This window comes from Lucilia sericata, unplaced genomic scaffold, assembly GCF_015586225.1.
Source record: "Lucilia sericata isolate MDLA Ls3-8-SP2 unplaced genomic scaffold, ASM1558622v1 Contig000869F_arrow, whole genome shotgun sequence".
NCBI classification, from domain to species: Eukaryota; Metazoa; Arthropoda; class Insecta; order Diptera; family Calliphoridae; genus Lucilia; species Lucilia sericata.
The window spans coordinates 56,751-72,727 of record NW_023994860.1 but is presented as its reverse complement, the minus strand read 5'-3'; the positions used below and the strand labels follow the sequence as shown (position 1 = coordinate 72,727).

The following is a 15,977-nucleotide window of genomic DNA, read 5'->3' as shown; positions in this document are numbered from 1 at the left end:
ATCAAATTTAACGACGGAAAAAAATTATTGGAAATAAACTCATTTAACCATAAATAACCAAATAATGATGTTGATGGTGTAGTCTATACAAACAGCCAGCCAGTTAGTGAGTCAGTTTGCCTGTCTGTCCACTTTTCAACCAAACAGGCCGGGTATGCGTTGAACTGCAACGTAATAAATGTTCTTAATATATAGTTTTTTTTTTTTTTTTGTTATTTTCAACGTGTGAGTTTAAGTTCCATTTCTGAAACAAAAACCAGCTGGTTATTTGTTCTGACAAACAGTCTTGATTTGTAACATTTGTTTTACTCTTGGTAGAGGTTTTATTTTTGGGATGACTTGGCTTTAAGAAACTTTTATGCGGTTGTGTGTGCGGTCTGATATTGTGAGAATATATTTAGTAACTATGTATTGCAATAATAATAATGAACTATACAGCAATCAAACCGCAACCAACGTTGGGGACAAGGTAAGATTTTCAGGTTTGTCATACTAACAGGTACTCTATAGACAGCAATGAAAATATATCGGCAAAGACAAAATTAAAATCTACTCTATAGTCAAATTTATGGTCTCGATGGGTGTATAGTCTTGACAAGAGTTTGGTCTATAGTTTGGTCTATAGTCTAGTCTATAGTCTAGACTATACTCTACTCTATAGTCTGGACTATAGTCTAGTCTATAGTCTGGACAATAGTCTAGTCTATAGTCTCGAATATAGTCTAGTCTATAGTCTGGACTATAGTCTAGTATATAGTCTGGACTATAGTCCAGTCTATAGTCTGGACTATAGTCTAGTCTATAGCCTGGACTATAGTCTAGTCTATAGTCTGGACTATAGTCTAGTATATAGTCTGGACTATAGTCTAGTCTATAGTCTGGACTATAGTCTAGTCTATAGTCTGGACTATAGTCTAGTCTATAGTCTGGACTATAGTCTAATCTATAGTCTGGACTATAGTCTAATCTATAGTCTGGACTATAGTCTAATCTATAGTCTGGACTATAGTCTAATCTATACTCTTTACTATATTCTACTCTATAGTCTGGACTATGGTCTACTCTATACTCTGGTCTATAGTCTGGACTATAGTCTGGTCTATAGCCTGGACTATAGTCTAGTCTATAGTCTGGACTATATTCTAGTCTACAGTCTGGACTATATTCTAGTCTACATTCTGGACTATATTCTAGTCTACATTCTGGACTATAATCTAGTCTACATTCTGGACTATAGTCTAGTCTATAGTCTTAACTATAGTCTAGTCTATAGTCTGGACTATGGTCTAGTCTATAGTCTGGACTATGGTCTAGTCTATAGTCTGGAATATAGTCTAGTCTATAGTCTGGACTATAGTCTAGTCTATAGTCTGGACTATAGTCTAGTATATAGTCTAGTCTATAGTCTGGACTATAGTCTAGTCTATAGTCTGGACTATAGTCTAGTCTATAGTCTGGACTATAGTCTAGTCTATAGTCTGGACTATAGTCTAGTCTATAGTCTGGACTATAGTCTAGTCTATAGTCTGGACTATAGTCTAGTCTATAGTCTGGACTATAGTCTAGTCTATAGTCTGGACTATAGTCTAGTCTATAGTCTGGACTAGTCTAATGTAGTCTGGACTATAGTCTAATGTATAGTCTGGACTATAGTCTAGTCTATAGTCTGGACTATAGTCTACTCTATAGTCTAGTCTATAGTCTGGACTATAGTCTAGTCTATTGTCTGGACTATAGTCTAGTCTATAGTCTAGTCTATAGTCTAGTCTATAGTCTGGTCTATAGTCTAGTCTATAGTCTAGTCTATAGTCTAGTCTATAGTCTAGTCTATAGTCTATTCTATAGTCTAGTCTATAGTCTGGACTATAGTCTAGTCTATAGTCTGGACTATAGTCTAGTCTATAGTCTAGTCTATAGTCCAGTCTATAGTCTAGTCTACAGTCCAGTCTAAAGTCTGGACTATAGTCTAATCTATAGTATAGTCTATAGTCCAGTCTATAGTCTAGTCTATAGTCTAGTCTATAGTCTAGTCTATAGTCTGGACTATAGTCTAGTCTATAGTCTAGTGTATAGTCTGGACTATAGCCTAGTCTAGTCTATAGTCTGGACTATAGTCTAGTCTATAGTCTAGTCTATAGTCTAGTCTAAAGTCCAGTCTATAGTCTAGTCTATAGTATAGTCTATAGTCTAGTCTATAGTATAGTCTATAGTATAGTTTATAGTCTAGACTATATTATAGTTTATAGTCTAGACTATATTCTAGTAGCGCACTTTAGGGACATGATATACATATATTTTAAAGCCTACTTTTAGGAGTTCAAAATATATTTCCCTGGTTTTGAATTTCAAACTAATTGTAGCAGTTTTTTTAATTCGTTCTACTTTTAAAGAAATCAAATTCAAAAAAAACTGGTTTTGTTTTTTTTTTTTGTGGATAATAATAATGACGTTGATGTCACTGATATTGTATTTGTTGTTGTTGTTGTCGTCGATGATGGCGATAATGATGTTGTTGATTATTTCTCACACACAGACTTGATATGAGTCATTTTACTTGTATTTCAAACTTAAATATAAATAAAAAATAAATTTAAATATTTATATACAACAACTAAGAATACTTATACAAAATTTCTATAGACTCCGAGCAGTAAGTACATATTTAGTTTTTTATATATATGGCAGTAGTACCGATGACGGGCAGAGTATATAGCCAACGGCATGCGTCTCAGACACGTTTTAATGCCAAAAATATACCAAAAACTGCTGTATTTAGAGAGTACGAGAGATACGAAAACAAATTTAAATATAAATAAATGGAAATACAACAAAAATATACAAGAATAATAATATTAATAAAAACGACCACAATAACAACAATTTCAGTATTTTATTTTAAATGAGTTAATCGATGCAAATGTGGCATGTATTCGAATTTGTATACAAATTGAATTGAATGAAAAAGAATATTATTATGTGTTCGTTCGTTAGTATTTTGTTTAAACTTTTGATGATAATGATGATGAAGTGTGGGTAACATTTCAGCTCATATTTTTTTGTCAGTTTTTTTGAATATTAATATTTTTGTTGAATTTATTATAAATAAAATTTTTTGCTATTTTTTTTTTTTTTATTTGCCATTAAGTCTTTAGTCTTTATAGTGGAGGGGATTATAATTTTGAATACTTGGACAATATGTTTCATGTTGTGTTTGTATAATTTATTTCTTTATTCTGTTAAATTGTTTTTATTATTATGTTTATATTTTGTGTTTTTATTTATTTAGTTTAATAGTTTTTGCTAAACTGAACTATTGACCTTGTTTTTTTGTTTCTAAAGTTTTGTTTTGTGTATTTTTTGCAGTAGAATTTAAAAAAAAATGATTGTTAAAAACAAAAACTGGTTTATAAGTCATTCAACATGATTGTGTTAAATTAAAAAAAAATTAAATTTGTTTAACAAAAAGCAAAATTAAAAAATTAACAAAACAAAAATAATTGCATGATTTTTAAATAAAATATCTAAAAGTCATTAAGTAAATGATAAAGTAATTAACGAAATTTTAGAATGCTATAGGAAAATTTTTAAAAGGCTAAGGCCAAACTACAGAGTAGGCTTTAGAATGGCCTATATAGTAGACCAAGCTCTACTCCTGACAATAATCTAGTATATAGACTAGACTATAGACTAGACTATAGACTAGACTATAGACTAGACTATAGACTAGACTATAGACTAGACTATAGACTAGACTATAGACTAGACTATAGACTAGACTATAGACTAGACTATAGACTAGACTATAGACTAGACTATAGACTAGACTAACTAGACTATAGACTAGACTATAGACTAGACTATAGACTAGACTATAGAGAGACTATAGACTAGACTATAGACTAGACTATAGACTAGACTATAGACTAGACTATAGACTAGACTATAGACTAGACTATAGACTAGACTATAGACTAGACTATAGACTAGACTATAGACTAGACTATAGACTAGACTATAGACTAGACTATAGACTAGACTATAGACTAGACTATAGACTAGACTATAGACTAGACTATAGACTAGACTATAGACTAGACTATAGACTAGACTATAGACTAGACTATAGACTAGACTATAGACTAGACTATAGACTAGACTATAGACTAGACTATAGACTAGACTATAGACTAGACTATAGACTAGACTATAGACTAGACTATAGACTATAGACTAGACTATAGACTAGACTATAGACTAGACTATAGACTAGACTATAGACTAGACTATAGACTAGACTATAGACTAGACTATAGACTAGACTATAGACTAGACTAGACTAGACTATAGACTAGACTATAGACTAGACTATAGACTAGACTATAGACTAGACTATAGACTAGACTATAGACTAGACTATAGACTAGACTATAGACTAGACTATAGACTAGACTATAGACTAGACTATAGACTAGACTATAGACTAGACTACAGACTAGACTATAGACTAGACTATAGACTAGACTATAGACTAGACTATAGACTAGACTATAGACTAGACTATAGACTAGACTATAGACTAGACTATAGACTAGACTATAGACTAGACTATAGACTAGACTATAGACTAGACTATAGACTAGACTATAGACTAGACTCTAGTCCATACTATAGACTAGACTATAGTCCATACTATAGACTAGACTATAGTCCAGACTATAGACTAGACTTAAGTCCATATTATTGTCGTGAATTGAATCCGTTATGGTGCAGACTTTAGTTTAAGGCTGTAGTCCAGATTGTAGTCCAAACTTGCTATAACCCAGACTATACTGCAGACTATAGTCCAGACTATAATGAAAACGATAGTCTAGACTATAGTTAAGACTATAGTTAAGACTATAGTCTAGACTATAGTGAAGACTATAGTCCAGAATATAGTGGAGACTATTGTCCAGAATATAGTGAAGACTATAGTCCAGTCTATAGGGAAGACTTTTGTCAAGAATATAGTGAAGACTTTAGTCCAGACTATAGTCTATATACTATACAGAATACATTCCAATCCATAGACCAGACTTTAGTCAAGAATATAATCAATATTATAGCCCATAATAGCCCAGACCAAACAATAGTCCAGATTGTAGTTTATAATATAGTGCTTAATATAGTAAAGAATGTGGTCCAGAATATAGATTTTAGTCCAGACAATAGCCCAGACTATAGTTCACAGTATAATCCAGACTATTGTCCGAACTATAGTCTTAACTATATTAGACTATATTTTAGTTTATTGTCCAGTCTATAGATAGAGTATAGTCCAGAAATTCAACCAGACCGTAGTATATAATATAGTGCAATATGGACTAGATCACAGACCAGAATATAGTCCAGATTGTAAACCAGACTACATAAAGATCATTTTGTATAAAAATTAAAATTACTTGTTTTCAGATAACTTAATCTTAATTTAACACCTGTCTGTCAGCAGTAGGGGTAGTGACTACTTGTTAAAGTGCAAACAATTTTAATTCACGGATAACTGAGGATAAAAACAGGTTTAACAAGCAAATAGCAAAGCTTAATTAATTTACAAAAAAAAAAATTAAGACTCTAGGGGAAATTGGCAGAAATAGCAAACTAATTGCTAGCAATGTAAACTAAAAGTTAAACAATTAAAACAAATGGTTTACATTTAACTCCTAGTTAAAAAAAATTAATTAAATGATAAACAACTTTATATAAATATAAAAAATCTAACACTACTGACAACCATCTAAATAAGTTTTATGTATTTATAACCAAATCTATTTTAATTGTTTTTTGTATTTTTTTATAAATTTTATACTTTAACTATAGTTTTACATCCCGTATTCGTGTGACACATAAAATATTAGTTTTAGCTTTTTGGCATTATTTCTGGCGGGTTTTTTCTTTAAAAAGCCGCCTTTTTATAAGTTTTACATGTTTAGTTTTTTATATATTTAGTTTAAAATTTCCTACTATATGTTGTACAAGTATACTATATCGTATGCTGTGTATTATTATTGTTTTATTTACAGTATTGTGGTTATTTTGTTTGCTTTTTTTTTTTTTTTTGCTGTAATTTACTATACAATTTCCTAATAATTAAATGCTAAATTATGTACATATACAATTTGTGTACCAACACTTTACTAGTGTCTCACTTTCAATAACAATTTAAATGAATATTGCTTGATTGTATGTTCATAACTATAGTATGATTCCTATTACGAGACAGTAGTAAAAAAAAAATGAATTTACGAAGCTTGCTATAAAGGGGTTGGAGTGTTAATCAGAAATAAAAATTTATGTAAAAAATTTGAATATTTTTTTTTTTTTAATTCTTCTTAATTTTTACAACATTTAGTGTGAATAGAGCAAAAATTCTTTGGTAGCAAAACTTGTATGTTGGAAAAGTATAAAAATCTAAATTTTCATGCCATTTGAAGAATTTTGTGAAATTCGGATAAAAACGGATAATAGCGGATAACAGGGTTTTAAGGCTAATCAAGCCAGGAAAAGCTGTTTAAACTAATTTCCTAAACATGCTTTATATATTTCAAATTGTTCTTAAACAAATTTATAACTTTTATAGATTTTTCTTTTAAATTTTTCGAAAAAAATTAAAAAAAAAATTGGTAAAGTTTTTCAAATTTGATTTTTTACTAATTGATTTTAATTTTGTAAAAAATTCTTTTGGAATATAATTTTTATAATCATAAAGATATCAAATCCTAATTTTTAAGCAATTCCAAGCATTTTTTGATATACGGATAAAAACGGATAATAGCGGATAACCGGGTTTAAAGCTGATTTAAAGCGGAAAAAGTATTTTTATGTATTATTCTGTTTATTCTTAATAATTTTAAATATTTATTTAACCAAATTTTTTATTTCAAAATATTTTTTTTAAATTTTTATTAAAAAATATTAAAACTTATTTTTTCCAATTTTTTCGACTTGGATTTTTTGCTAAATGCTTTTAATTTTGTGCTAAATTCTTTCGATATATGATTTTTGTAATCATAAAGATTTGTTATACTAAATTTTACTCAAATTCAAGCATTTTTTGATATACGGAAAAAAACGGATAATAACGGATAACCGGGTTTTAAGCTAATTAACAGCGAAAAAAGTATTTTTATGTATTCTTCAGTATATTCTTAATAAATTGACAGATTTTTTAACAAAATTTTATATTAAAAAAATTTTTTTTTATATTTTTTAAAAAAGTTTGAAATAAATTTTTTTTTAATTTTTTCGAATTTAATTTTTTATAAATGCCTTTAATTTTGAACCAAATTCTTTTGTAATATGATTTTTCTAACCATAAGGATTTGTTATACTCAATTTTACTCAAATTCAAGCATTTTTTGATATACGGATAAAAACGGATAATAACGGATAAGAGGGTTTTAAGCTAATTAACAGCGAAAAAAGTATTTTTATGTATTCTTCAGTATATTCTTAATAAATTGACAGATTTTTTTAACAAAATTTTATATTTAAAAAGATTTTTTTTTTATTTTTTAAAAAAGTATGAAATTAATTTTTTTTAATATTTTCGAATTTAATTTTTTTATAAATGCCTTTAATTTTGAACCAAATTCTTTTGTAATATGATTTTTGTAACCATAAGGATTTGTTATACTGAATTTTACACAATTCTAAGCATTTTTTGATATACGGATAAAAACGGATAATAGCGGATAACCGGGTTTTAAGCTAATTAACAGCGAAAAAAATATTTTATTGTATTATTCTGTTTAATCTTAATCATTTTAAAGATTTATTTAAGAAAATTTTCAATTTTGAAAATTTTTTGGAATTTCGAAAAAATTCTTAAAATAAATTTTCTTTAAAATTTAATTTTTCACTCAATTTCACCGATTTTGTTTAAAATTTCTTCAGAAACAAGATTCTAACGTTTCTAAAGATGTAAAATTTAAGTTTGTTTGTTTAATTTAGAGAATTTTTTGAAATACGGATAAAAACGGATAATAGCGAATAACAGGGTTTTAAGCTAATTTAGGGAGGGAAAAGTATTCTAATTTATTATTCCGGTTGTTCTTAATTATTTTAGTGATTCTTATAAGAAAATTTTTAAAATTTTAATAAAATTTTTCAGAGTTTTTCTAAAAACCTTAAAAATAGTTTCTTTCCAATTTCAATTTTGTCTAGAATAGTTGCAATTTTGTAAAAAAAATCTTTAAAATAACATTTCTATGTTTATTAATCTTTAAGTTATTAATTTCTGTACAATTCCAAACATTTTTAAGAATTCGGATAAAAACGGATAATAGCGGATAATGCAGTTTTAGGCAGATTTTTTTATTTATTTTATTTTTGAAACATTTTTGTTAAAAACTTGTCAGAAAATTGCACAAATGTATAAAAATTTGTTTTAACTACTTTTTTGTTGAAAAATTTTCATAAAACTGCTTTATCAGGTCTTATCCGTTTTTATCCGAAATTTCTCAAAATGAGATTTTAAGCTTAAAAATGTATAATTTGCATAGGTAATGTTATAGAGAATGATACTATTTAAAAAAAAAATAATTTTAAAAAGTATTTCTTAACATTGTTTTTTTTTTAATTTTATAAATTGTACACAAAAATTTTAAATTTTCATATAAAAAAGTTTAATTTTGAAAAATGTTGTAAAAAACTTGTTAGAAAATTAGTAAAATGTATAAGAATTTGATCAAACTACTTTCTTATTGAAAAATCTGCATAAAACTGCTTTATCCGGTCTTATCCGTTTTTATCCGAAATTTCCCAAAATGGGATTTTAAACATAAAAATGGCTAATTTGAATTAGTTTTGTTATAGGGAATGATATTTTGTAGAAAAATTCGTGTTTTAGAAAAAAATTCTTAACATTTTTTTAAAATTTCAGAAATTGTACACAAAAATTTTAAATTTTCACTCAAAAAAAGTTTAATTTTGAAAATTTTCGTAAAAAAACTTGTCAGAAAATTAGTTAAATGTATAAGAATTTGATCAAACTACTTTTTTATTGAAAATCTGTATAAAACTGCTTTATCCGGCCTTATCCGTTTTTATCCGGAATTTCTCAAGTTGGGATTACAAGCTTAAAAAAGGCTAATTTGTTTAAAAATCGATTAACTACAATAAATTTTTAGTAAAATTTCATTATTTTAAAGAAAATTTTGTAACTTTTCTCTTTTGGGTTTGACCTAACCCCTTATTTTGGTCTGTAACAGGTTGCTGTTGCTTTTTATATGATAAAATAATCTGTCTGTCTGTTAGCAATTGATACTTAAGCGAGAGACCGAGTTATTAATTAATTATTAAAATATAATTTTTCTAATGATTTTTAAGAGGAAAAGTAATAATTTAAACAAAACTAAATGCGGCAGTTAATAATAGAAAAATATGTTAAATAATGTTGAAAAAACAAAGAATTTTAATTGAAAAATAAGTTTAAAGGTGTTAAAAAGAATTTCAATTACTCATTTTAGTATAAATAATGATGTCATTATTTTATTACAATACATTTTTCAAAAAAGATTTACAAAACAGGAAGTTTTGGAAAAGTTAAATGAAAAGTAAAATAGATTTCTTCATATAAATAATGATGAATAATATTGAGGGAACTTAAACAATGAAATCATTTAAAGTATTATTATTTTATAATTTTTTTTATCAAAGATTTTGATAAGATAAAATTTTTTTGGAAAAATAAAACATTTTTTTCACTCCACTAAAGCACGAGGAAAGGCGGCGGCGGCAGGTGTATTGGGTGTACCAAAAACAAAAAATAACTTGTAACCCACATAACAAACTCAATAATGTTAAAGTTTACTGATTCCCGTATTGTTATCATAATTTTCTATTTTTTGTTGTAGCAAGACTAAACTCTATTATCTAATCTTATCAGTTATAGAACCCATACACTTGCCATACACAATCAGTACTATAATAAAGAAAATAAAGAGGGATTGCAAAAGCTACAGGTTTCTATAGAATATTTCATAAAAATTTTGTAGTTTGAAAAAGAAAAAATAAGAAAAATATAGGTTTTACGATATCATTTGTAGCCGTACGGTGTCAGTTAACGAACGAAAAACGCAACGACAAGAAGAATAAAGTTAAAAAGACTTTATTTTGGAGAAAATTTTTACAAAAAATATCTGAAAAAAAACTAATTAACTAAAAATAAACGAAAATGGTGTCTGTAGAAACAATTGGCTCTATATTTATCAAGGCCTTGAAATTGGTAAAAAGAAAATTATTACATAAAAAGTTAATTTCCTGAAAATTATAAACAATTTTTATATAAATTTCGTAAACAAAAAATAAAAAAAAAAAATCTTTAAAAAACGTTAAAAAACCAAACAAAGTGCTTAAAATTAAATAATTCTAAACAAAAATAAAAGTTTTATTAACTGATATCCAGCAAATAAATGACTCACTGCTTAAAGCTAAATGAAGTTAAAAAATCAATTTAAAAAACAATTTAAAAATTACAAATACAAAAATTTTATGAAAGCGATTCATTAAGAATAACCTAGTTAATAATTAAAACTACTTTTCCCGCCTTGAAACAGCTTAAAACCCCATTATCCGCTATTATCCGTTTTTATCCGTAAATCCAAAGTTAAAGCAAAATGTCTAGTAATAAACAAAACTCATAGTCCAGTGGCTAAAAATCATATTATCAAATTATTTTGAATATTTTGGACAATATTTTAGAAAAAAATTAATATTTTTTAAATTTTTATAAAATATTTTTAAGAAAAATTTTAAAAATTCTAATAAAATTTATAAGATTGTATATAAAAAAAAATACATTTTAACACTTTTCCCTCTTTAAATCAACCTAAAACCCCCTTATCCGCTATTATCCGTTTTTATCCGCAAATCCAAAGTTAAGCCTAAATGTCCAAAACTAAAACAAATAACTCTTAATGAGTTTAGAAATCATATTTTAACAAAATTAAAACTATTTTAAGAGAAAATAAAATTTTTTAAAATTTGCAATTTTAGAAATCCTAAAAAAAAATTATTCAAAATTTACAATTTTGTATAAGAAAAGCTTACAAAATACTGAAATCAACTTAAATAAAATATTTTTAAACTTGTTCCACCTTAAATTGGCTTAAAACCCTGTTATCCGCTATTATCCGTTTTTATCCGAAATTTTTAAAAATGCTCCGATTGTTCTAAAAATTAAGATTTGAAATCTTTGTGAATTTAATAAACATAAAACAAAAACAAATTTACCAAAAAAGCTTCTCTAGCAACAAAAATTTTAATTCAAATAAATTTTCATTTAAAAATTATTTTTTTTTTTTTTTTTTTAAATTAATAAAAAATAATAAAAATTCACAAAATTTTAGAGAAAAAATTCTCACACTCATTAAGCACAACCTTAATAATACATTAAACCTCCTTTCCCGCCTTAATTTAAACTAAAAACCTATTATCCGCCATTATCCGTTTTTATCCGCGATACCAAAAATGCTGCGATTTGCATAAAAATTGAGATTATGAATGTTTACAAGCAGATTAAACATAATTTAAAAGAATTTTTATGCTTATCTGAATATTTTTCAAAAAATTTTCTATTTGAAAATATTTTAATTTTAAAATTTTTGAAAAAATTCTTAAAATTTTTTTAAAATTTGTAAATTTTTCTAGAAAATACTTAAAATCATTAAGAGTATTCTAAATAATACATTAAACCTTCTTTAAGGCCTTAATTTAGCTTAAAAAAAATCTGCGATTTGCATAAAAATTGAGATTTTGGTACTTAATAATCTAAAAAATCGAAATTTGAAAGAATTTTTAACAAAAACAAATTTATTTTAATTAAATTTAAAATTTAAAAAAATTATTGAAAATTTTTTGTAAAAAAATTACTTAATTTTTAAAAATTTGTTTAAGAAAAAATTAAAAGCCTTTAAGAATAATCTGAATAACATATTAAAACACTTTTTCAGTGTTAACTGATATTAATATCCTGTTATCCGTTTTTAGCCATGTTTATTCGTTTTCCTTAAAAATGCTTAAATGATTAAAATTACAAAGTTTTTTTTTAATTATTTTCATTAAAAACTTTACTTTTTTTAAAATTTGTCTTTTTTTTACTCTAAAATGATTCATTGAAAAAACGCAAAAGTATATTTCTTAATCAACCACTCCCAAAAGCGTGGTCAAATCAAACAAACAAAATTTCATAAATATTATTACTTTTATTATATATATATGCACATCGGACGTAGTAGTTAATACCATATATGCCATAGTAGTAGTATGAATATTCATATTTAAAGCAAAAAAAAAAAACACCCATACCACAAAACCATTGAAATAATATGAGTAATTGATAACCAAAATGTTTCAAGGTAGTAAGTATTTTGTATTTTTACAACAGAAGAAAAAACACTGATAAAGAATTAATATTATCAAAAAAATAATATAAATAATAAATAAAAAAAATATTACACATTTAACGAAATAATTTCAAAAAAAAAAAAAGACAAATTTAAATATAGGAACAAAAATTTAAGCTTTAGCTGAAACAGACGGACGGATTTAAAAAAACTAATAATAACCGAAACCTGTTCAAATTTTATTTAAAATTTTAATAATTTAATGTTTTAGAATGACAGTAATCTTTTTGAAATAATTAAAACCCTTAAAGAAATGTCTATCCTTCAAAACGGTTAAAAGCGGATAAAAACAAGTATTTGAATGATTTAACACATAAACAACACGTTTCTTTAAAGATTTTTATAAGAATTATAAGTTTTTCTTTAATAAAAAACTTAAGAAATAATAAAAAATGAAAAAAAAAAAACACGAATAATTTAAACCGGATAAAAAACCGGTTACAAAATTATTCAAATTAAAACGAAAATTATAAAATTTAATAGTTTTTAAAGTAAATAAAGCAAAATCAGTTGATTTGAAACATTTTTCTAAGAAATTGTTTAATAAATAATAAGAAACGAATAAAAACCGGTTATAAAATTATTCGATTAATAACGTAAAATATAATTATAAATAGTTTTTAAACTAAATAAAGCAAACCAAGTTGATTAAGTCAAATTTTCAGGAAAGCGGTAACAAATAATGAGACGCGAATAAAAACCGGTTACAAAATTATGCGAATAATAACAAAATTAAAAAATTGTAATAGTTTTTAAACTTAATTAAGAAAACCTTTAAAATTTTCGGAAATCGATTAACGGATAATACGAAATGAATAAAAACCGGTTACAAAATTATTCGAATAATAATGATTTATACAATTCTTAACAGTCTTTAAACTTAGTAAAGGAAAATCAATTGATTACTGCAAATTTTACGAAAATCGGCTGAAGAAAACTATAAACCGAATAAAAACCGGTTACAAAATTATACGAATAATAAGGAAAAATAATAAGTTTTATTAGTTTTTAAACTAAACAACGAAAACCCATTTAATTAATGTAAATTTTTAGGAAATTGGTTAAATTATACAAAGAACCGAATTAAAACCGGTTACAAAATTATTCGAATAATAACGAAAATTATAAGTTTTAGTAGTTTTAAAAATAAATGAAGAAAAACTGATTGATAAATTGCGAATTAATAAGAAATCTGTTAACGAATAATAAGAAACGAATAAAAACCGGTTACATAATTATCCGTATAAAGAAATTTTTAAGCATTACTCTATTTAAAAGAAAAATATTAGTTTAGACGTTATTTTTAAGATTTTTTATTGATAATCGGGTTTTATTCGTATAAAATTTGTAATCGATTAAACAAATTAATCGAATAAAATTGTTTATAATTCATTTATAATTCTATTTAAAAAGAAAATATTTGCTTAAACTTTATTTTTAAGATTTTCTATTGATAATCGGTTGTTATTCGAATAAAATTTTTAATCGATTAAACTAATGAATCGAATAAAATTGTTTACAATTCCAAATTACTAACAATCAACAAGATTTCTTAAGTTTATGTAAGAATTTTATTCGATTTTAAATATGATTGGAATAAAATCAATATAAATTGTTATTCGACTAAAAATTTATTCGATTAAATGTATTGTTGTAACTCAATTTCTCTTTCAGGTCCTTAATTTAATCATTTTAATCTTATATCGTATCGGTGATGGCGGTGAATTCTTGGGTGTGGGCGGTACTTGGAATCTAAATGAGGAGAAAAGTGCCGATTGTGAAATCGTGGCCTCGGGAGTAATGGTGGGCTTTTTCATCTATACCGGTTGCCATACCATAGCCTATCTGTTTGGCACCACCAAACACAAGAGGTAAGTCCTTCCCTACCCTCTAAATTTTTATAATAGAATTTCATTTCCCCATTTTCAGAGAACTTTCCGATACCATAATGAACGTAGTGGGCACTTTCATGTGGGTGGCTGTGGGCGGTACTTGCTCTCCACTACTGGAAGGGTTATATGAAAGACAATGATTTCCTATATGTGGCCTCCGAAAGACAAGTGGGTATTGCTATGGGTGCTTTGTGTGTTATAGAGGGAGCTCTGTATCTATTGGATACCGTTTTGGCCTGCATACACTACTCCAAGGGTGATACCGATTATGTGCAGTAAATGAACAAATTCGAGAGAGAACCATCAACAGCAGTAGTTCAGCAAACGAATATATATACTTTTTCATACCCATATATCTTTTTTTTTTTAATTTTAAAACATAAGTTCAAATTAGTTTTAAAAACAAATTTTGACAAATTTTTCATTAAACCAACTTAAACCATAAGAAATTTTTAACATATTTTTCAAAGATTACAAAAGATCAGACAAAAATTTAGAACAAACGAAGAGAAAACTTTACTACTTCAAAATTTTTAAGTCCTTCTTAAATTACTGGACACTTTTTAAAAGGTATTTTTAATTACTTAAGTCAATTTTAAGTTTCTTACCAAATTAAAATCCTACCAAAAATTGTCAAATGCATTTTTATTTTTATTAAAAGTTTAAGATTCAAAAGAGACAACTGTATATTCAAAATATTTTCTTAACCAATTAATAAAGACTTTTTTGAAAGAAAACTCGACCAAAAACATGTCTCTCAAAGAAAGACTCTTCCCCCGCATTCATAATGACGATTTATTATATAATACCGGGTTTAAGAAATAAATTTTAAACCAATATCTAGGAAAGTTTTATTTCAAATCAATTTCATAATTTAGAGGTGGTCCACTTTTGCTCTCGGCTGCCACCTAGTTCTTGGGTTGTATTTTATCTTCCAGAGTTGATTTCAATAGTAGTAATTATTATACAATTAAAGCATAACTTCAGGCTTTCTCGCAAAAAGATAAAAATAGTTTATCAACTAGAACAGAATTAGAACAGAACGAGAACAGAACTAGAACAGAACTAGAACAGAACTAGAACAGAACTAGAACAGAACTAGAACAGAACTAGAACAGAACTAGAACAGAACTAGAACATAGCTAGAACAGAACTAGAACAGAACTAGAACATAGCTAGAACAGAACTAGAACAGACTAGAATAGAACTAGAACAGAACTAGAACAGAACTAGAACAGAACTAGAACAGAACTAGAACAGAACTAGAACAGAACTAGAACAGAACTAGAACAGAACTAGAACAGAACTAGAACAGAACTAGAACAGAACTAGAACAGAACTAGAACAGAACCAGAACAGAACTAGAACAGAACTAGAACAGAACTAGACAGAACTAGAACATAGCTAGAACAGAACTAGAACAGAACTAGAACAGAACTAGAACAGAACTAGAACAGAACTAGAACAGAACTAGAACAGAAACTAGAACAGAACTAGACAGAACTAGAACAGAACTAGAAGAACTAGAACAGAACTAGAACAGAACTAGAACAGAACTAGAACAGAACTAGAACAGAACTAGAACAGAACTAGAACAGAACTAGAACAGAACTAGAACAGAACTAGAACAGAACTTAGAACA

The 15,977-nt window shown here is 26.4% G+C and overlaps 2 protein-coding genes across 6 annotated transcripts in view; one reads left to right on the top strand and one right to left on the bottom strand.

Moving 5' to 3' along the window:
- Positions 1-15,977, bottom strand: part of LOC119608676 (myb-like protein M) — a 157,760-nt gene that overhangs the window by 114,189 nt on the left and 27,594 nt on the right. The window lies entirely within an intron of this gene.
- Positions 10,037-14,713, top strand: LOC119608678 (protein snakeskin-like). The gene is given in 4 exon segments (XM_037963185.1): positions 10,037-10,264; positions 14,118-14,314; positions 14,373-14,433; positions 14,435-14,713. Coding segments are annotated over 4 exon segments (489 nt in total). The 5' UTR covers positions 10,037-10,213; the 3' UTR covers positions 14,615-14,713.